Here is a 23209-nt window from a genome sequence, read left to right as displayed (position 1 = left end):
ACGTATAAATATGATTAATTTCATACAACCTAACAGTTTCAGTATCAGTCATTGCTTAATCATTATATAAAATTATTAAATTACAACTAAATCATAAAGCTGATATTTCTACTTTATCAACAGTATAAGATTTTTAAATAATATAAGATTTATTTCAGATTTATTTTCTAAAACTTTTATCATCTTTGTTTCATTTTAAATAATCTTTCAGTATGAGATTATAAGAATATGTAAATTATTTTTATGTAGTATTATGGGAAAAATATGTCATTTTTAATTAGGTTGGATTATTTTATTTATTGATTATTGTTTGCTTTATGAACTCAATACGACTGCTTAATACAATAGTAAAATTCAAAAATAAGATTTACATTAAAGCTTAAGATAGTCCAATAAAAACTCTTCAGGATATGATTTATATATGTAATGTACTGTACAATAGATACACTACAGTCAAACCTGTTTTGTGCGGGCGATAGGGGATAGGGACCGCATAAAAGAAAATGCATTAAAAAAAAAAACCTGTGAAACTTCACGAGTGGCTATAAAAAATAGTTGTAGCAACACAATTAAAAATATATTTTTTTTTATGCCGTGAATATGGACGGCATAAAAAAGTTTCACGTAGAAAATAACTCGAAACCGTACGAAATAACTAGGAATTGCTTTTTTAACTCCTTGGGCCTTTTTCTGCAACACCTAATGGGGAAAAAATCCTCTAAGAATTTTAATTTTTATATTAATTAATTATTTCCACTTAAATACGAATCTAACATTAAAAAGTTAAAAATAATCGTTAAATAATGATTTTATTTGATAAATATAGCTGCAAGAAGTGTTATTTCATTTAACAAGGCGTGAAATTTCACACCTGCAGTCTAAAGCTGGAGGGGAGCTAACTTACTGCATCTGTTCAAATACAGTAGAGCGTCGAAAGTGGAACCAATTGGGGACTGGGGTCCTTCCAGTTAATGATTTGTTCCAGTTTCCGACTTTGTACGAAAAAATACATTAACCTGTCCGATGTTCAAATTTTTCTCCGTTGCGTATCGCTTCCTGTTGAATTTTTCTTTGTTGCGTGTCGCTTCGTGTTGAATTTTCGTCGATTTTAAGCCTAACGAAAATTTTTATAATAATCATCGAGGCTATCGTATCGTTAAAAATTATTTCTGCATTTTGTACAAACAAAATAAATATATTAAAGAATATAAAAAACATGAAACTTATACTTTAGAAGTAAATTTAGTATCAAAAACATTCGATTCAGCACGACACAGTCCGACTGAAAATCGTTCCACGTTCCGGCCATTCCATTTACTGACGTTCCACTTATCGACGCTCTACTGTATAACATATTATTTATGGTTTTTATGCTATTAAAATAAGACGGGACCGAAATAAAACGTATGAGAAAAAAAATTTTTTGAAAAAAAAATGAAAAAACCTGCTGATGTCATAGAAAACAACCAATAGAGTTTTTAAAAATTTTACAGGAGTCAATTATGTTCCAATTTGATTGAAATTTTCATATACCGCACAAAAATCGCACAGAAAAAGACCGCACAAAAACAGGTTTGACTGTACTTTAAAATTTATGAATTGTCTCAATTTTTTTGTTGTCATTTCAATGTCATGATATATAATATATATGTGACGATCGGGATATTGTGAACTTTATCATTTATATGTACCTTTATAATCTTTTAACTATATTTTATGCAAACTCTACATTTTATACAAAACGGAACGAAGTAGACCAAAAAGGGTTAGTTAAACGGGAAATCAACTGATAAAACTTTCTGATAAGAGCGGTCTAAACTCGATTCCCACGAGTTGAGTTCCTTGTTAAGATGAGTCAAATTTCGGTGACACGACTACGTCACCAATAATTTTATTGGTCCAAGAAGATCATCTCTTCTGACGAAATCAAAGAAGGGCCTGCAAACTCCCTCCCCATATAAAAAGGGAGTACGATGAGTAAGACGGAGAAGTTGTTACTGACCGTGTGTTTGTGCGCTCAAAAGGATAGTTACCTGTCGCCGCCGATCCTCCCTCATCATCTATATTCAAGCCGAACTGTCGTCGTTACACTTCCTATCTGAACAACTATTACCTGTTAGTGGACAGAGTCATTACCGACGATCTACTACAAGATCATCTATTCTTAGCCCGAACGCCTACAACGGTCTATAAGGATATCATCGATTATTACATCGACATCCGACTACATATCTTAAGGTATTTATCCTACACGCGAATATTTGTCAGCTCTCTCTCTCTCTCTCTAATCCGCGTAGAATTTATGTTCGCGGATCGTGAGCCATGTACCTTATCACGTGTCTCTCTGTAAAGTAATCGTTTGTATCTAATTAGACATATGAGAAAATAAACGGGTATATTTTTATATATAAATCTCTGGGTGCGTTCTTTCCGTCATCCTCTCCACTCACTTCATTCCGGGTCTAACCCATACGTAACCGCTCGCGCAATTGATTTTCTGTATCAATCTAAGGATACAGTGGTGTCATCCTGACGTGGTATCAAAGAGATACCGGCCCTATGGTCACACATATATATATAGTTCAAATGGTAATTTCTGCAATTAAATCTCAATTTTTTTTTTACAGTTAACCAACAAGAAACCAGAGCACTGTCCACAGTTTTTTAAGTTCCTTAATCACAGTTTCTTAGAAACCACTTAAGTGGTAACAGCAGGAAATCTATTGTAGTATGTAAAAGATTCCATGGTTGTTTTAAATATAAAAAAGTTTAATAAAAACAAAAAAGAGCAAGATTATATAAAACTATATCTTGCTAAGACAACTACTAACATCAGATTAAACATATGTGGCAAATACCAGCAACAGTTACATTGACCAATTCCCTTCTCCAGATGACTTCTCTTGTATTACAAAACAGGTGTTGGTTTGGCAGTCAGAACTCAACAGTCAAAGTTTAAAACTTTAAAATTAAAACCAACTCAATCATAAAGGATGCTGGTTCTCAATACTATGTAGATAGGTATGTATCATAAATACTTTAGCTGAGTAAAATTTTGACTTAAAAAGAATGTAATAAATGGCACTATGAAAATGTAAATAAGAAATAAAACAGACTAAGATAGAGAAGTAATTGGTTTTCATTTCATTAACTAGCTACCAAATTAAGATATTAAAACTATTCTATTTGAACATAGTTAATGCTGAATTAGATTTGAAAATTTTCTTGACAAAAGAATAACTAATCATTTCAATATTTTAAACAAAAACTAATTTAAACATTAAGAGATTGTAATGTTATACAACTTACTTTAGAATATCCTGTTACAGAATGTGGAATGTTATACAAACTAAAATTACTGATATTGTGAAGCATAAATAAAGATAATATAATTATCTGTACGTAAGTGTAGTTATCAGTCAATCGACAAAAATGGAACTTATGGGAACAAAGATCAAATTATGTTAATTAGAACTGATTTCCTGTCCAGAACTTCCCCTAAGAGCAGGATTTCCTGTTCAACTGAAATTATCATTAGAGCAATAAAACAAAGAAATTACATAAAAGTGGAATAATAGATAAGACTGGGTTTTTGGTTCCAACACAATTGGAATGCCCTCATCATTGTAATTACAGTCTAGCATTGACTAATATTTTGTATAGATTTGTATGCCTTTAGCAGCCTACATGTAAATTTTTGTAGAACTAAAATAAACAATCAATTGCATATAAATCTTGTTTGGTTATGCATAAAATATAAAATTTTATTATATTTTAATAATTAAATATACTTAATGCAGTAAACTTGCATATTTTATTTTATACCATAACTTAATATCTTAAAGTTTGACATTGAATACCCAATTGATATCATAATTAAAGATATATTGTTAATAATTGAGAAATTACAGCACGTTTCATATCAAACTTTTATTTGTATATGTGAAAGGGTCTCTCTTCCTAAACAATATTGATAGATACATTAATTTTTTTATTTAAATTAATGTATCTAGTTATTGTCTATGTATTCAGTTAAAAATCACAGAACTGAAATAATGATTTTTAACTGAAATAATGATTTTTTTTTTATGTAAGGATAATTAATTTTGTGTGTAACTAATTTTAAAAATTTCTCATAAAGGCAGTAGCACTCCTTTTATTGGCAATCATTTTGTTCCAGTAACATTGTTTTTACTTACATTTTATTGACTATTCAATTTACTGTTTCTAATTTGACAGAATGATGAGGAAATCTGAATTTATTAAGTAAAAACTAAATGCTTATCTTTACTATGCTTAAATGTTAACATAATAAATTTTTTGCTTATTTTTTAATTCATGGCATTTTATATGGCTGAAATTTATCAACTGTTCAAACAATTAAACATTTGATAAATCTCAAATTTTGTCTTATTGTAATCTACTTGAAAACTTTTAATCTAATAAACAATGTTTTAAATCCTTCATTTTATTCAAACAATTCAAAAACTGAAAATTAACAACAACAAAAAAATTACTTAATTTCTGTATTGTCACGTGCTGCAGTTTTTACCTGTATATATTCAATAAATATTCAATACCTTCACCTCTATAGGTGAAGGTGTTGAAGGTTTATTAAACATCTCATGGGTTCTACTTTTGTTTGATCACCCAATACATTAATTAAAGCAAACATCTTAAAAGTAATGCTTGCTTTGATATAGTTTCACATTAACACACAGACACACACACCTTAAACAAACTAGTGTTATTATATAGCTTAATTCAAAGGATTAATTGATAAATTATTTCATGGATAAAATAATAATAGAAAAAACTGTAAAGTTAATGTTGACTTATTTTTACTTCTTTTTATTAAATTTAATGGGATTTAATGAAGAATTTAATGGGAGAAACCATTGACTATACAAGGAAAGTTTATTTACATTGGTTTTTTTATTCTATTTATAGGTGAGATGCAATTCTCTGAAGTTTCTGAATAATCATATAAGAAAGATTTGTCAATTGTGTAGAAAAGATGTTGTTGGATGTTTTTCATATTGTGACTCTTATTGCTTTTTTTTTCTAATTTAATTAAAGAATTTTTGGAGTTGATATTATTTTCATTATTACTTGGAATTAATGGGTAATTTTGAGTGTTTCTTTAAAGATTTTTTGTTATATGGAAAAATATTCAGCATTATATTCTTTTACAGTTTTTTCTATTAATTTATAAATGTTTAAAATATAATTGTAAAATAAAGATATTGATGTATAATTGACATTGCATGTTTGTTTTTAACTTTCAACAGGTAAACTCTCTTGTAGTTTGATAGGTTTTGTTGTTTGCATTACATTCATTTTGAAAATTATGGGAGGGTACTGTTTCCTTTGATATATATTTGTGAAATCAATTTATGCAGTTTGGAAGACTATTTGGTAATCAGTGAAAATTTTATTAAGAGCCACTGCAAACTATGGGAAGCGGGAGCTATTATACTCTTGGTTGCACTCCAAAGCCCTGCCTTTTTTCCCATGAGGCTATGAGCCATTTTTGCTAGGTAAGCTATGCAGACACAAAGCAGCCACAAACTACACAATGTTTGCTCAAATAAAAGTGCTGCATCATGGGAGAATAGCAATTAATGTTGCCACCAGGCCGGTTATTAAATTCATGGTCCGGATTAATTACAAGTGATGTTGATTCCGTGTTCAGAAGCTAAAAGCTCTCTTAATTGTGTTAGTGCAGAATCCCTCTTGTTCTTTTTGTAGTAGTCCACATGACTTGGATTTCACAGATGTGGATTGGCTATAGAACAAAGATTTTATTATAACTTATACTTGTAATCAGTCAGTTTTCATTCCAAACTTGGAAACAGCATGAAAAAAATATGTCTACTAGTTAGGCTTAACTAGCTGAAAATATTTATGTACAATGTACAACTTTATACTATTTTCTTTTCAATACTGAATGTATTAATCATGTAATTTACTTACATTGATAAAATTCTATTATTTCTTTTTTGACGCTTGACAACATGTTGTGCAGTTATCCATTTTCCTGCTCTCTCTTGCTTGCATGACTGCTCTATCTGTTGAATTCTGTCAACAGCAAGCATACGCTAGCATTGCTGCGCTAGCAAAGGAAAAACCGCACAGCAACGAAGAAGGGGGGAACCTCGGACATCATCATATGTGCTAATGCATGTTTGCTATTTTGCAGTGACTCTAACATTAGTTTTCTTATTCTGTTTATAGGTAGATTTGAAATTAGTTATTATTTAAATGTTTTGGACAGTTTACTACAAGTTAATGTTCAGTAATTTACACTTAACTATATTTTGATTACATTTAATTGTATATTATATTTTTGTGTTTATATTACTACTGTTATGGTTTTGTAATTAATTGTTTATTTTATTGTAACTGTTTGATAACTTTCTTTGCTTCAACACTCACAACATACAAAACACATGCACTGAAAAAGTCAGAAAGTACACAGAACTCACCCAGGAAATAAGGAATCTGTGGAGGATGGATAGGGTGCTTATTGTATCATTACAATTGAATAGAAATACATACATCACACCACAGAAGGCCACTATATTGAATACATGTCATATTGTTAGGAAATTCCTGAATACAGAGACACACATACTGACACACTTTTTTAATTTTTGTCTTGTTTTGGTTACTATGCCTTGACATTGGTCCAGCATAGTACACAGCCACCGATGTCAACCGAGTATAACTAATTAAACTCAACATAATAATAATAGTCTATAAACCTCACATTATCTATAATATGTTAAGTTTCACAACTATTATAATTAAATGAATTTAGCAATATTAGCCGGCTTAATCAGTTATTTATCTAGCCACTTAAAAGAGTTTTCTTTGGACTAATAAACAAATTGTTATGTCCTTCTAATCTGACTTTTTACTAGAGTTCAAGAATTACTCAGTAACAATTTTAATTTCCAGATATATATATCTATATATATATATATATCTGGGGGGTCTACTGTACTGGATTCTATATATATCTGGAAATTAAAATTGTTACTGAGTAATTCTTGAACTGTAGTAAAAAGTATATATATATATTGGATCTAAATGGAACATAGAATGACATGTTTAAAAAATTGTTCCGTGTCTTTTAAAATAATTTTTTAAACATGTTGTTCTATGTTCCATTTTCAAATCTCACTAGTTACAAACCTGAGGAAGACCGAGATTGTGGTCAAAAACATTAAAGTTTATGTTACTGTGTTATAAAGGTTCTAGAATGTAGATAAATAACTTACAATAGGTACCATCTATGACAAAGAGCATGCCAAGTAATCGTAATCATCTAAAACCACTATAAAATTTCACTAAATCGATCATACCAAATTGTGTATCATCTTTTATTTCTGTATATGGCATCTTTCCATATGTAATCAATTATCATCCAGCTGTTTAATTTAATTAAGTTATTAGTATTTTTAATTGCTTTATGTTCTTTAAATCTTCTTAAATAAAGCCAATACCTTTTTGTCTAAATAGAATTTTAATGTTATTTTTATTAATTTTACAATTACTGTTACAGTGAATAAATCAAGATGATTGAGTATTTTTTAGTCTGATTGATGTATCATGTTCTTTTATCCTTTTTTCTAACATTCTTCCTGTTTCTCCAATACAATGAACACTATAATTCACCTATACACACCGGGTTAATACTATTCCAATCTCCCGAAAAACCTTGTAACCGGTGCAGTTCAAGTTGTTACGCAAACGTTTTTGAACCCTCACTAGGTCCTTCTTCAAGCGAAATTTTCATTTTTCGACCGTTCCATCGAATACTATCCTCCCAACGGATAAAAATTCGAATCGTCCGAATTCCGAATCTAAGGAAACCGCGTGCTATCCAATATTCCAAAGTTTTCGTCCGACGATCACGTGCTTATCTTCGTGACGTAATCATCCAACGTCAGTCTGATCGTAACTTTTTTGATGCGACTTCTCCTTAAGGGCCCTTGTTTTATTCATTTGGCCCTCATTGTTTCGAACCGTTGTCTTGAATTAGAGCCTGCCACGCTAAAGATAGCTTCATCTCGTCCTTCGAATTGATTGGTTGGGAGTACTCGAAGGCTTTACAAATCTCCATTTGCTCCAACCATCTGAGGTGGTCCGTGTGGCGAGTGGTGGTGATGAGTTTTGCATTCGCGAAGTCCGCAGATATTTCCGGGTCCGAGGTGTAAATCACAAGAGCGGTGCTTTTTCTGTTAGCCCCAATGTCTTGCTGATGTTCCTTCCATCTAATCTCCACTGATCGTTTCGTGGCGCCGATGTACATTAAATTTCTATCAAATCTATGGTCCTTTAAAGGGACCGCGTACACCCCTGGTAGTTTTCTTCTGTCCGGTTCATCCTTATCATTACATAGTATTTGAAACATCGACGGGCATCGTCTGTATGCTATGCGTATTCGTTGTTTTTTCGCGATACTTCTATATAACGATGCCAACCTGGGGTTGTAGGTTACTGGTACCATTCGTTGTGTTAGCTCTCCCATGTCGCCGTTGGGGGGTGGCGTCCTACTTGTATCATCTGCATATTGCCTCTCCAATCTCCGAATTAATCCATCAAATCCGTGCTCTTTTGCCAGTTCCCGCAGGTACCTCATTTCCTGTTCCCGTGCTTCTCGTGTGGAGCAGGGCATGTGCGCCCTTCTGACCAAAGCTCTGAACGCCGCGATTTTGTATTGGTAGGGGTCACAAGAATCCGCCGGTATGTAAGTCGGGAAATTTGTCGTCTTGCGGTATATGGAGGTATTAATGCTGTTTTCCCCTTATCCATCGAAAATGTTATACTCGGCATGGATGAAATTCAGAAAGAGATGCACAGATGGATGGCCACATGCAGGATTAGGAACGGCAAAGACTCCGCGCAGGAGATTCGATTCAAAGACGAACTATCCAAAGCAATTAAATGGTTCCGGGCCAACAACATCGTTTTGCTCAGAGCGGATAAGACCAACGAGTTTGTGGTGATGAGGAAGGAAACATATGAATCAGGGCTACGCGAATACATTAAGATACTAGATGTATGGTTCAAAGAAGCAACGAGATTGAAAAGCTCCAAAACAGAGTTAAATGCTTCTCGAAATCGAAACTGGCAGCAAGACTGGGTATGAAAGACAGGCAGTTGTCACGTATGAAAGACATTGTAGTGGACGCCCCCGACACACCAAAGCTCTTTGCTTTTGCAAAAACCCATAAGCAGGGGCACAAATTCCGACCAGTAGTGGATAAAGCAGTCGCCCCTACACGTAAACTGGAGACTGCACTACATAATATATTGGCGCCATACTTACAGGGTTACCGATGCTCGATAACCGATTCGGGGGAATTGATGGAAACTCTTAGAAGCATGGAACGCCCGAAGCAGATCTCCGTCATGGATTTCCGATCCCTCTACCCATCCATTGAGCTACCGCCATGTTTTTGCGCACTTAGAGACTTTTTGTTCCAACACGTAAACGACGAGGGATTACACAATCAGATTTTGGAATTGGCACACTTGATTTGCTACTCTTCGATTTTCCAATTTGGAGGAATTACCTACACCCAGGGGAGAGGCGTACCCATGGGCAGTGCGGTCTCGGGCGACCTCTGTGAGCTGGTAATTCGGCAACTAGAAGAGAGGATAGTTCCGCAGTACTACAACAACATAAGCATATATGCAAGATATGTCGATGACATCATCGTGCTATGGAAAACGGACATAGACATCGAAGTATTCATAGAGCAGTTTAATGACAACCGGTATGGCCTCAACGTTGAGCTGGAACAGCATAGCGAGACGGCGGTACATTTCCTGGACCTGAGCATAGAGTTAGGGGAAAACAGCATTAATACCTCCATATACCGCAAGACGACAAATTTCCCGACTTACATACCGGCGGATTCTTGTGACCCCTACCAATACAAAATCGCGGCGTTCAGAGCTTTGGTCAGAAGGGCGCACATGCCCTGCTCCACACGAGAAGCACGGGAACAGGAAATGAGGTACCTGCGGGAACTGGCAAAAGAGCACGGATTTGATGGATTAATTCGGAGATTGGAGAGGCAATATGCAGATGATACAAGTAGGACGCCACCCCCCAACGGCGACATGGGAGAGCTAACACAACGAATGGTACCAGTAACCTACAACCCCAGGTTGGCATCGTTATATAGAAGTATCGCGAAAAAACAACGAATACGCATAGCATACAGACGATGCCCGTCGATGTTTCAAATACTATGTAATGATAAGGATGAACCGGACAGAAGAAAACTACCAGGGGTGTACGCGGTCCCTTTAAAGGACCATAGATTTGATAGAAATTTAATGTACATCGGCGCCACGAAACGATCAGTGGAGATTAGATGGAAGGAACATCAGCAAGACATTGGGGCTAACAGAAAAAGCACCGCTCTTGCGATTTACACCTCGGACCCGGAAATATCTGCGGACTTCGCGAATGCAAAACTCATCACCACCACTCGCCACACGGACCACCTCAGATGGTTGGAGCAAATGGAGATTTGTAAAGCCTTCGAGTACTCCCAACCAATCAATTCGAAGGACGAGATGAAGCTATCTTTAGCGTGGCAGGCTCTAATTCAAGACAACGGTTCGAAACAATGAGGGCCAAATGAATAAAACAAGGGCCCTTAAGGAGAAGTCGCATCAAAAAAGTTACGATCAGACTGACGTTGGATGATTACGTCACGAAGATAAGCACGTGATCGTCGGACGAAAACTTTGGAATATTGGATAGCACGCGGTTTCCTTAGATTCGGAATTCGGACGATTCGAATTTTTATCCGTTGGGAGGATAGTATTCGATGGAACGGTCGAAAAAGAAAATTTCGCTTGAAGAAGGACCTAGTGAGGGTTCGAAAACGTTTGCGTAACAACTTGGACTGCACCGGTTACAAGGTTTTTCGGGAGATTGGAATAATGAACACTATTTGCCCATGTGCATGACAATTTATATACAACACCAGATATTTCCAATTTATTTTGTTTATTAATTATGCATTACAGTAGACCCCCCCAATAACACAGATTCGTATAACATGATGAAAAAAATTGCGATTGTGTTCGTATAACATGCTAAAAAAGACTCGTATAACACGGTAAAACGTCATCGCCGACTCATGTTGTGACAGGATTGGTCGAATGTGGACCAATAGCAGACATTGCACAAACCGTTGAGTTTAAACAAGCAGCGGACCTACTAAAAACCATTTATTATTTAATGGCCATAAAAATTATATTTATATTAATGATGTCTCCAAAGTTCAGCAAATTTTTCGCAGAAAAATAGTTTATCGGGAAACACTGGCCCACCGTTCAACGAGTCGCTCCGCGACGAAAACAAGCTTAAGCAATGGCATCGTCGAACGGTGCACACTCAATAAATAATCCTACAATTTTTTGTTTATAGCATAGTTTATACAGATTATTCCCAAAAAATTATACGTGTTTTGGAAATGTCGAGTCAAATTAGTCTAGAATCGTTTAATTTTATGGAAGAAAACCTTTCAAACAGCCGTAGCCCCTAAACTGCACACGTGCCGGGCTGTGATTGGCTCATGTATTTAAGTGATTCGTACAACACGGAACGTATCTACCGTGCTGTAGGGGGGTCTACTGTATTTAAATTTATTTTTTAAGTTGGCTGCTAATTCTATGATTTTTTAAAAATTATTTTGAAAATTAAAAAAAAAATCATAGAATTAGCAGCCATAGAATAATTTTTTTGAAAATTTTTCGAAATTTTATTTTGTTAATACATAACTTACTGTATAATTCCTTAACAACTTGTACTTATTGGCATATTTAAAAAGGATAAGATGCACTGTTATAACTGTAAATGTGTGAAATATGTTGCATAAAATAGGATGCAGATGAATACTTATAGCAATATAATAACAAAAGATGCTCAGCTTTACATTCCAGATACAAATCACACTAATACTGTATCCAATAATAAGAAAACAAAATCTGAAAATGCAGTAAATGAGAGCAGTCATTGTTCTGGAATATTTTTCATTGGAAATTTTTCATTAGTTTATGAAATCTTTTGATTTTATGAAATTTAATTATCATACAAAATAATTACAAGTAAGTAAAAATGCAATAACAATTTAAATAATTTCAAATTTTAATGATGGAGTGAGAACAAATGACAACAATAATTAGGTACAATAAAGTAATAAAAGCTAACTTAAACACATTTAAATTAACCATATTAAATACAGTTGAAATATATATTAAATATAACGTATATCCATTTTGTCTCTAAATATTTCAAAATATTAAAATGAGTTAAACAGGTATGATCTTATTGTATTTTAATTTTTTTATACCACCCATCTTACCATATAATGGTTGATCAGCTAAAAATATTTCAATCAGTAAAATGTTAACAAAACAGGTTATGACAAATTTAAAAACAAGTTTTAAAAATTTAAGTAGAAACAAAGTTATACAATGATTAAATAGCTTTGTTCAAATAAGTAGAAAGAGAAATGTTAAATTTAGGTCAAAGTGAGATTTACACAAGCCAGACAAACTATAGCTTAGGTCCTCATGATTTTAAAATTATTATTATTTAAAGAAGAGAGAAAATACCACTTATACATTATATCTTAGGGCAGCAGCATGTCTAAATCTGATCCCCTAGTAAATAGAAACTTCAAATTTATTGAAAAATTACATTAAAACTAATGATTTGTTTTTTAACACTCAGTTTTGATAGTCTTTTATATCCAAAAATGTTACTGTGGTTGTTTATTATGTAATGTTGATCAAAAGCAGTTTTTATCCATTTTAAGAAATAATTATATAACTGGAAAAGATTTAATCACTACATTCATTTCCAAACAAAAATGTGCAAAATTTAATGAATTTTGGTAATAGCAGTATGAATCCTAAAATACGCTTTCAAAGTTACATAATCAATGAAAGTATTTATTGCTTGTGATCTAAAGTAATGCTTCTCATGTGTATAATCTGTTGAATATATTCCAGAGTTATACATATAAAATGATTTTTATAGAGAAAGTTTGAAATTATTGATTCAGACAGATATAAACAATTTGTCCTTTGCAAGAAATCCAATTTTATAGACAGAAGAAATGCAATTTTACTATGGTCTGGGTCTGTCCTTAGTACTGATCCTTCTTTAACAGTGTTAAATAAACTCAAAAAGGGTAATGGCCTCCTGGTTTCAGTACAATGAAAGTACTTTGTTATTTCAAAGATAATTTGAAATACAATATTGATATTAAAAATATATACAATGAAAGTACTTTGTTATTTCAAAGATAATTTGAAATACAATATTGATATTAAAAATATAATTTGATAAAAGTCAAATCAGATATGTTTCAACTATCCATAGCAAAAATCATTTCAACAGACACCAATTTCACTCAAAAGAGTTTTTCTGGAGTACACCTTTATTGCCTTAGTGCAGGGGTGGCAAACCTTTCTGAGCCCGCGTGCCATATAGTAAGTACACTTAGCTTTAAAGATGTTTGTGTGTGCCAAAGTTTTAGACTTCAAATAACAATATTTAAAGAAATTAAACAAATATGCTTTAATTAGAACAAATGTACAAAAAGCTTATTGAAAGAAGGATGATTGAAAAAGAAAGAAGGTCAATCGAAATCATATGATACGTTACCTGCCAGATGATTTCTCTATACGTGCCACTTTGGGCATGCGTGCCATAGGTTTGCCATCCCTGCCCTAGTGTTTTATAAACCATATGCAATGATAAAGTGTCAAAATAAAAAAACTACACTTTCAAACAAATATGTCAGAAAATAGCATGAGCCTATCAGTTAATATACCATCTTACACTCTGAAAAAGCAATTTTGGATGAATTAGTTAATAAAGAAGTTAGTTCGTATGTTTCAAATAAATCAATTAGATAATCAAAATATTAGCATTTACATAATTATCAATTTAAAATAAATGTGTAAAACGAAAAAACATGTAAATCAATATCTCAAAATTTAAAGTGAACTAGAATTACTTCTCCATATGAAACATAATCAATTAATCACATTGCCTAATATCCTTACATTTAACAAATACAATTAGAATATGGTTACATAACTCTGGATATCTTCTATTTGAAAGTTAAGACAATGACAAAAATATATACATTTTAACTGTTACTTCTGTGGCTAGTGGAAAATGGATAAAAAATAGACTTGAAAATGTATATATTTTCGTCATTGTCTTAACTTTCAAACAATTAGAATATGTTTACATAAGAACTTTCTGTTCATAGTGTTGGAATCAATGATCAAAATTATTCTTAAATGTTATACAACATCGTTACGTACAACGAATTGTGTCGCAATGTTTTGTAAACGTTCTTCTGTTACATAATAAAAGGTTGGTGGCGCTGTTGACCCCTCGGGGACAGTGACCTCGTTTCACGCTCCCCTTTCCAGCGCTGACCTTCCGTGAGTCGAGACAGTGTAATCTTTGTGTATTCTTTGTTTCTTTGTTATATAACCAGTTACACGAGTCTAACTAGTTTTTACTAATCTCTCTAACAAGAAGCATCAAGTCTAACACACAGCACATTTTGCTTCATCTTATTTATTTTATGTGGAAATGGGGACAAAAAGTTTTCAGTATAAGAAAGTAAGTTTATCAAAACTAAGCATATAGATCAAATATCTTGAAACTCAATATATTAGTAATAAGCCAAACAACTACCAGATTACATTGAGCTACTTTTCCACAATTATTTTTAATTAATTTCTAAATTAATTTAAAATAATCACGGAAGTAGCCCAATGTAATTCAGTAGTTGTTTGGCTTATAAATCATATACTCTACTAATTAATCTATATAATGTTTTAAAACATGCTCATCTTAAAAAAAAATTTTAAGCAACACTGTAACTATTAACATCAAATATTTTCTTAAAAAGTACAGTCGTACCATTGCTTGCATCTAAAAAATTCACCTATCCTAACTTTATCAAATAAATATAGCAACATAAATAAGTTTATTGCACTCAAAATTTATATTAGAGATCCTCTATCGTGAATTTTGAGTGCAATAAACTTCAAATATACTGAAATAAGGCAAAGTCATGAATGATTCATTAAATCAGATTGTAATCACTCTAGAATAACCAGTTATTACAAGATAATAACTAGTTATTCTAGAGTGATACATATATCAGAGAATTACAGTGAACTACAAACAGTATCAACAGTATAATTTAGATTATTAAATAGTTCTCTATATCATGTAGACACCATTTAAACATCTAATAATTGGCAAATTTATTTTTTAACAAAGATATGAATTCTCAATTGGTTAGCAGCATCTCCAAATAATAATTTAATTAGTACATAAATATATGAAAAGAAATATTTACTCTAATTCTGACAAGAGGAATTTTATGGATTGAGTGATTTGCCAAAGCAAGATATCAATATATTAATACTATTTGACTGGCTGCAATTTCAATGCCAGATGTGCAATATCACAATGGGCAACAAAGTGGGAATTGACATTCTACTCCATATTACTTATAAATTATGAAGTTCACATAAGATTCAAATCCAGATCCTATACAATGACAAGCCAACATATTTCATAGCCTTCTGACTACTGTATATGTATCCTGACAAGCTTCTTTATTGTTATTGTTATGTTTATACACAAAAATATGTAAAAATTAATTGATTACAATAAATTAAACATAAAATTTATACAAAAACAATGTTAAATTATTACTTAATGTGGTTTAATGCAAATAAATACACTATTTATGTATAAACATTAAAAATAACATTGTATGTAAATTTTAAGCTTAATTTATCAGCATAACAACAACATTTAGGTACAGTACTTGTTTGGCAATATTAATTCCTTGAAATAAATACTAACAGATAAAACTTTCTAATAACTTAAAAAAAGCCACAGATTAAGGTTCAGAATTTGTCAATCTGAGCATAAATAATATATAATGAAGATGATATATTAATCACTGGGATAACTAGACTAATTACTGCATCTTTGCTAGTGGGATTTTAGAGTTCTAACATTTGTAACCTAGTTAATGGATCATCCTTAGGCATCAAAAGTCAACAGTGAAGTACTAGTTTCAGAAGGGAAGATAAAGGGATAGATTTGGATCAAGTAAACAAGTGGGAGAGGTAGGTTATAACAGCTATGGTTGATGTGACCGAATGAAATATTGTCTGGCAGGGAAAAGGGAGTCCTTGTCGCTGATGTTTATGTACAGTATGTATTGATAATGGCGTAGCATAAATTTCACTCCTTTCTAAGATGATGGTGTGGGAGGAGTGAGAAATGGTTCAGATGATTTTGGCCATCTGCCAATCTACCTCTGTGCCTGGAGGTTGTGAAAAAAGAAGACAAAACTGTAGCTGATTCCTCTTTTAATGCCATCTGTGTTCAGTGAGCCTCTTGTTGAGGGATCTAGGTGTAACTGGCATATGATATGTTGACGAGTCTCCTTATTTACAGTCAGGATGATATACATTCTACTGTTCCATTTGTCATCTATGAGGTTTTTATCATTCCTTAGGTGGTGCAAAGTTGGATAGCATTTACTATTACTTTTAGCAATGGATTTGAAGATACATCATATAGGATTTTAGAGTATACTAGAATATTGTGTGACTTTGTCATATCATGATAGAATTAAGGCAGAGCCGGAAAGAAAGAAGAAATCATTGCACATATTAAGCACAGAAGAGGCAATCCTTGTACCTGCCATCCACAAGAGAGGCGATTTTGTACTTTTTGGCCATGGGAGACATGATCCTTGCACTTACCGATATGGAAAGGTGATCCAAAGCCATCACCATTGATTGCTTTAATATAAAGCTAAAATTCAGCAATATTCACCACATATAATCACTTATTTTGGTAACCAAAATCTTAATTCATAGCTCTTTTATTTAAATAAAAGATCTGTGAATTAAAACTGTCTTCTGTGTGATTCTTGACTTCTGGTGAATGTTGGATTAGAAGGTAAATTTATTTATTTTAAGGAATAATTTATAAATTTATTTTTTAGGATGTAGCAACATTTAACCACTAAAAAGGATTTTGTAGACAGATAAATTTATCTGTCTACAAAATCCTTTTTAGTGGTTACCAAAATAATAATCAATTGCTTTTTTCTTGTATTTTGTTCATTTTTTGCACCTATTTTTCATTAGACACGCAACGCTGTTTTTATTTTTTGACCTGTAAGCCTAAATTCCATTAAGCATGCTCAATCGTGTCACAAACACAGACATTGTCACTTTGACACCACTGTATATCGAAAATAAAGTCATGGTCCCTCATTACATTTTTGGATTTCCCATTGCAATTAATAGAAAATGACTGAATCTCATCAAACTTGCCCTGTCAAATTTTGAGAACGAACTAAATTCTATAAGCCCATAGATGTGCTAGCAACCTTGGGACATTGCCTGACAAAATGGCACAATTCATGAGTTATCAGTCACACACACGCTTGTTCTATGACCTTATATCTCAAAAAACAAAGTCATGGACCCATTTTTTATTACATTTTTGGATTCCTCATCACAATCAATGGAAAATGGCAACATTTTATCAAAATCGATCAAACAGATTTTGAGGCAAACACAATTCTGTGAGCCACATAGAAGAGGCTTCATAATAAAGAATTTTGATTTTCTTAAATAAGTAGTTTGAAGTGTTTAAGAAGTAAAAACAGTACCAAGTTCTGTTATGCATAATGATGTTTAAGTGTATGTAAAATAGTAAATAAAAAAACATAAAAAAAAAAAATATTTTATGATTTAAAATATCAAACAACTGTCTGGAACTTGGCATAGCTCTTTACACAGAACTTAGAACAAACTCTTCTAAATTCTGCATATGGAGCTGATAATAAACAGAATGAGTCTGATCAGATTTTTTTTCAAACAAAACTATTGGTTTTTTCAACTAAGCAGTTTATTTATTGAACTTTGAAATATGCTTGAATTATTTCTCCGTCGAATACTCTATTACTGTAATTGTTCACCAACTTGTAGAACCCCAACTTTTATGATTCAACTGATTTCTTGAAAAGTTATGTTAAACAAGCTGTCCTATTTCTCATATGTTCATAGAAATTAAATTCCTGAAAATATAATTTTAGCTATATATTATCATGTTCAGATGACTTACAAAATAAAAATACAGCATTTCATAATGTTATAAATAACAGAAAATTTAACAATTGTAAAAATAATTTTACTACATTAATTTGTTTAGAATAAGTCAATTTAAGCAGTCCAAGATCCACTATGTCACGAAAACAACGAACCAATAAGCAGGCAATAAACAGCAAGTTTTATTGTCCTTTTAAAAATGGACGAAAACATGCCGTCTATGGCCCAATTGAACAGGCCATAAACAGCATTTTTCGTCCACTTTTAAAAAAATAACAAGCAAACAGATCACATATCAGATATCTGGAGTTAATGGAGATCTACAGGATGGCCCAAAAGTCAAAAACCATCATCTATAAAGAGGATAGCAAAATCCCAATCCCCATAGAATATATATATATAAATTCAACAGAAGCACATTCCACACAAGTTGCTACATACAAACATTTCACCAATCGGTGTCCATTAACTATCCTCCAATCGTCGACGACTACGTAAAGTTTACGATCCGTTCCGAAAACGTGAAATTTAAATTTTAGAACACAAGCCCAAGAACGTCCTTTTAAAAATGGACAAAAACATTTGCTTCTCAAACTGAAGTTCTTTTATGCTGGTTCGTTGGTTTTGTAACATAGTGGATCTCAGATTAATATTAACCAGTATTGGGATGTTTGTTGTTTTTATCAATTTAAGCAGCCCTTATACTTAAATTGAAAATAAAATACCAACAGCATTATTGATAGTCTATTAAGAAGTTACAATCTTCAACAAAAGCACAAATACAAGTAATTTAGGTAAACATTATCTACATTCAACTGCTAAAAGGGAATGGGCAATTCATCTCAATTTCTATGACTTTATCTTTGATTATCTGGTGTTCATTAGAGGCACACTTTTTTAGTTTATTTCTACCTTTTCTAACGAAATACAATTGATTATACTTCAATAGGCATAAATGACGATTATCGATAATTACTCATATTACACGCGCACGTATCTGTGGTCAGAGTATTAGATAACATGTACTGGGATTTAATACACAAACAGAACTATCAAATTACAGTTCCATTTTACGTATAATTAAATTTAGCCAATATAAATTTTTGTGATATAAAATCTCAGTATACCAAAATCTCAAATTCCCTTTACTTACTACATCAATTTAAATTTGAATTATGTTGTTAGATACCTTTTTAAACTGACATAAGAATTTTTCTCTTTTTTTTCAAGTATGTGAATTAAGTGCCTGATACTTTAATTTTATTTTTTATTTAAAATCTTATTTGATCAACTTTCACATTGAAAAACAGGTTTGAAAGTATGCCATACTGAAACAAAAAAAAAGCATTCATTCTATGTACACAATAGCTAAATCCACTTTCCTTTTAAATCATTTATATCAAGTTTTAGTGAAATTTTGTAATAAAAACTTAAATAAACTTAACAACAAATTATATTTTTATAAATTAAAGAGACTTTTCCTTCAAAACATTGTTTATATTCATTCAATGATAATTATTCATTGGCGTGAATCGATATAATTACTTACATTTTGCCTCTTATACTTTGTCGAAATGATTGGGCGGTCCACGACTGATCTCCCGAACTATCCGCCATTTTATATTATTTATTTTTCTACTTTTGATAAAGAAACAAAGAATTCCAAATAACCAAACCTCACAACACCATGAAGATCTAAATAGCGACCCGACACCTCTACCGGATAAATTCAACAATAACCATCTAGGTTAATTATTATTTATTATTTATGATTACGTTTTTAAAAGTCTGATTATTATCTATAAACAATTATGCTAAATATATTTTTAAAATATAATTCTATAAAATATGCTGTCGGATGACTGCAGTGGATAAGGCGTTAATAGACAGTCACCAAGGTTCAGCGGACCCAACAGTTTTGGAGCTGTCGAGCATTTTTCTGCCGAACGCCCTCTACGGTAACGCTGTTTCGGAACGTGTTTAGTGTTTTGACGTCATATTTATAGTGTCATTCATTTACACTACCTATCGCTAGCTACAACTGACCAATGATGGCTGCTTTCTGTTCGAACGCGTACGTCACTCATCAGTCGGCCGATGGAGGCCAAGACGGTCGGGCCGGGGCGCGTTTTAGTCACGTGATCAACTTAGTGCTGTGTTACGTTTGAATTCCGAAAGGTTCATTTCGGTTAATTAAAGGAAAAGAAGTAACTACAAGTTTTAGCAGTTTTGTTTTAGAAAATCCGTTCTTTTTACTTCTTATATAAGATTATAACTAGTGTCGCCACCAGGCTTGTTTTTAAATTCATTGTCCGGATTAATTATTAATTTGCCTGGTTTTCGTAGAAATTGTGAAATTATGATAAAACAAAATAAATTTATAAACATATTTGCGAGTATTTTGCAAATATTAGGTTTGTTCCAACACAAGTCCCCGACTGACTTAACTGGCATGAGCATTGTTCAGTTCTTGGCTGTAAAATGACATTGTGCGTATCTAATTTTAAACTGTCCAGGTCGGCAATTTTGAAAAGGTGGCCACACTGATTATAACTTTTTTTAACTTTCTGCCCTGTGGGCACTAACAGGGTCTCTTTTTGCAAGCCCATTTTGAGTTCGGCCAAGCACGTAATGGGGTAGCCGGGTGGTGAGGGATGGGGTCCATACATACATACATACATACATTCTTTATTTAGGTACAAAAGTACATTTCTCGGCCCCGCGTATGCATTACCGAGAGGTTTGTAAAATATTAAATAGAGTAACATTGAGTAAATATATATATACATTAGTACAGTTAAAGTAATTAAAGAATAAATAGAATAAGTACATATGTATATGTAAGAACAATATAGTATTTGTAATAATAATTCATAGTGTTTAAATGAATAAATTAAATGAACAAAAAACAAAACAAAACAAAAAAAAAAAAAAAGATTATAGTTATTATAGGTAATTATAGTTGCTGAAAACTGTAGGCACATCCGTGGTAGTCATAGTTTTATTCAGCAATTAAAATGTCGAAATGTTTGCCTGTAGGAAAAGCAGAGATCCAAAATGGAGAATGCCTGATGAGTGGTCTACAGGTGATCCAGTATGTCTATAGTTTAAGACACTTTGCCTTTAACAAGGCGCAACTCTCAGACGATGTAGAGTTCACGCACTAAGGGACGACCTAAAAGCAGCACCTCTCAATGCACAACTGAAGCAAACATAAACACATTGGTTTCCACAAAAAACTGAAATTTCGTACTACAGTTAAAAACACGTCGTATACATCAGGGCACGTTGATTACTTGAAACACGCTGAACACTAAGATATCGAGGCACACAGAGAAAACCCATTGCACAGATTTAGGAGCTTGCCGAAACTTATTCGAAGCACACTTGACCCATTGAAAACACCACAATGATATGTTGAGACACACTCAAGCACATTGAATTGATTTAAACATTGAAACACACTAAGCACTAAGCCTATTAGGCACACTAATGCATACGAAGCACATTAAAACACTTATGAACATACTGAAGACACATTGGAGGACGTTGAGGCACTTAAGTGGTAAATTAAGAAAGCTAAACTAAAAGTCTAGAATTCGTTGAAAGATATTATAGACATGTTGATCTCACTAAACCTGCCAAGCGCGTTGAAGGAAATTAATGAACACCACTGTAAAAAAAAAAAAAAAAAAAAAAAAAGGTCGGTCGGTTTGCTCCCAACGAGGACCATTGAAGATTACAGTAGTTCACCACACCTATAAGTTCAATATCAAAGGAGCACTTCTCCATCGAAACGTTTTATTAATAACGTAGGTTGTTCGTTAAGCATCTCACCCGTAAGGGTTGACACTGACATAGTAATTTCTCTGTTCCATCATAAGCTGTTAAAAGTACATTTCTAGCTGGTGAGTATTACACTTCTTAGAGTGTGCTTTATCAGTACACAGATTGCCGTTCTTAGTGTGTGCTCTGTTAGTACTCAAATTAATAAAACAGGCTGCGGTACAAGCTGGTAGTTAGAACTCGCCAGTACAAATGTATTCTGTCAGTACATATAGTTAATACAGTACTTCCTTTCGTAGGGCAATCACTAAGATAGTTAATGTTTAGTTGATTAGGAGAAAGCACCTGGTCATCGCTTCACTCAAAGTATAGACATTTTTATTAAAGAGAAATTGAGTATAGAATATCAATAATGGATGTAGTATGTAAATGGAATTGAATATAAGCAATGATACACCAAGTTATTTTATACTAAAGATATACTAATTATATATGAGTTGATTTGCAATTTTAACAGTTTGTTTGGCAAGTTTTATAAAAGCATTGTAAACATTTTTGCTTATCCAAATATCTGATAAGTTGCATGGCCATCTCACACCAAGCTCCTCCATCAGTACCCTTAGTTCTTGTCTTTCTCTCTCAGTCATTACACAATTATAGAAGTAGTGTTTCGAGCCATCTATGATATGGCAAGTAGGGCATTCATTCGATGTCCTATTAGTGAATCTGGCCAGATAGCTGGCGAACTTCCCATGGCCAGTAAAGAATTGAGTGGTATAATAATTCGGGGTAAACCATTTTAATTTATAAAATTGTTGTATATCCGGTATGTAATCATAAGTTATATGACTTCTGTTTTCGTTCCATCTATCTTGCCAATTGTACATTGTGTCTTCCCATAACATTCGTCGTAAGGTACGCTGACTGAGTTTATTATAGTTTATTATCAAAGAGGTATTCTCTGCAGCCTGCTTGGCCAAGGTGTCAGCTCTTTCATTTCCAGTTGTTCCCTGGTGGGCTCTAACCCAGGTAACAGTATAATTACAGTTAGATAAGCGTATTAATTGTCTAATCTCCTCAGCAATTGGGTGCAATTTAGTACTGTTTATAATATTAAGTGCTGACAGGGAATCCGTATATATATGTATATAAGCATTGTCATATGAATCCTTAGTCCAATTTATTGCCAATTTAATAG

General features: G+C 32.7%; 1 protein-coding gene across 1 annotated transcript in view; it reads right to left on the bottom strand.

Moving 5' to 3' along the window:
• LOC136983395 (mediator of RNA polymerase II transcription subunit 15-like) overlaps positions 1 to 19934 on the bottom strand; it is a gene marked incomplete at its 3' end in the record, with an annotated part of 73324 nt that extends 53390 nt beyond the window's left edge. The window contains 1 exon segment of the mRNA XM_067280108.1: positions 19775 to 19934. Within this exon segment, the coding sequence (XP_067136209.1) occupies positions 19775 to 19842 (68 nt within the window).
• Between the last annotated feature and the right edge of the window lie 3275 nt (positions 19935 to 23209).

This window comes from Centruroides vittatus, unplaced genomic scaffold (assembly GCF_030686945.1).
Source record: "Centruroides vittatus isolate TY-2023 unplaced genomic scaffold, ASM3068694v2 contig_882, whole genome shotgun sequence".
NCBI classification, from domain to species: Eukaryota; Metazoa; Arthropoda; class Arachnida; order Scorpiones; family Buthidae; genus Centruroides; species Centruroides vittatus.
This window is presented reverse-complemented; position numbering and strand designations above follow the sequence as displayed.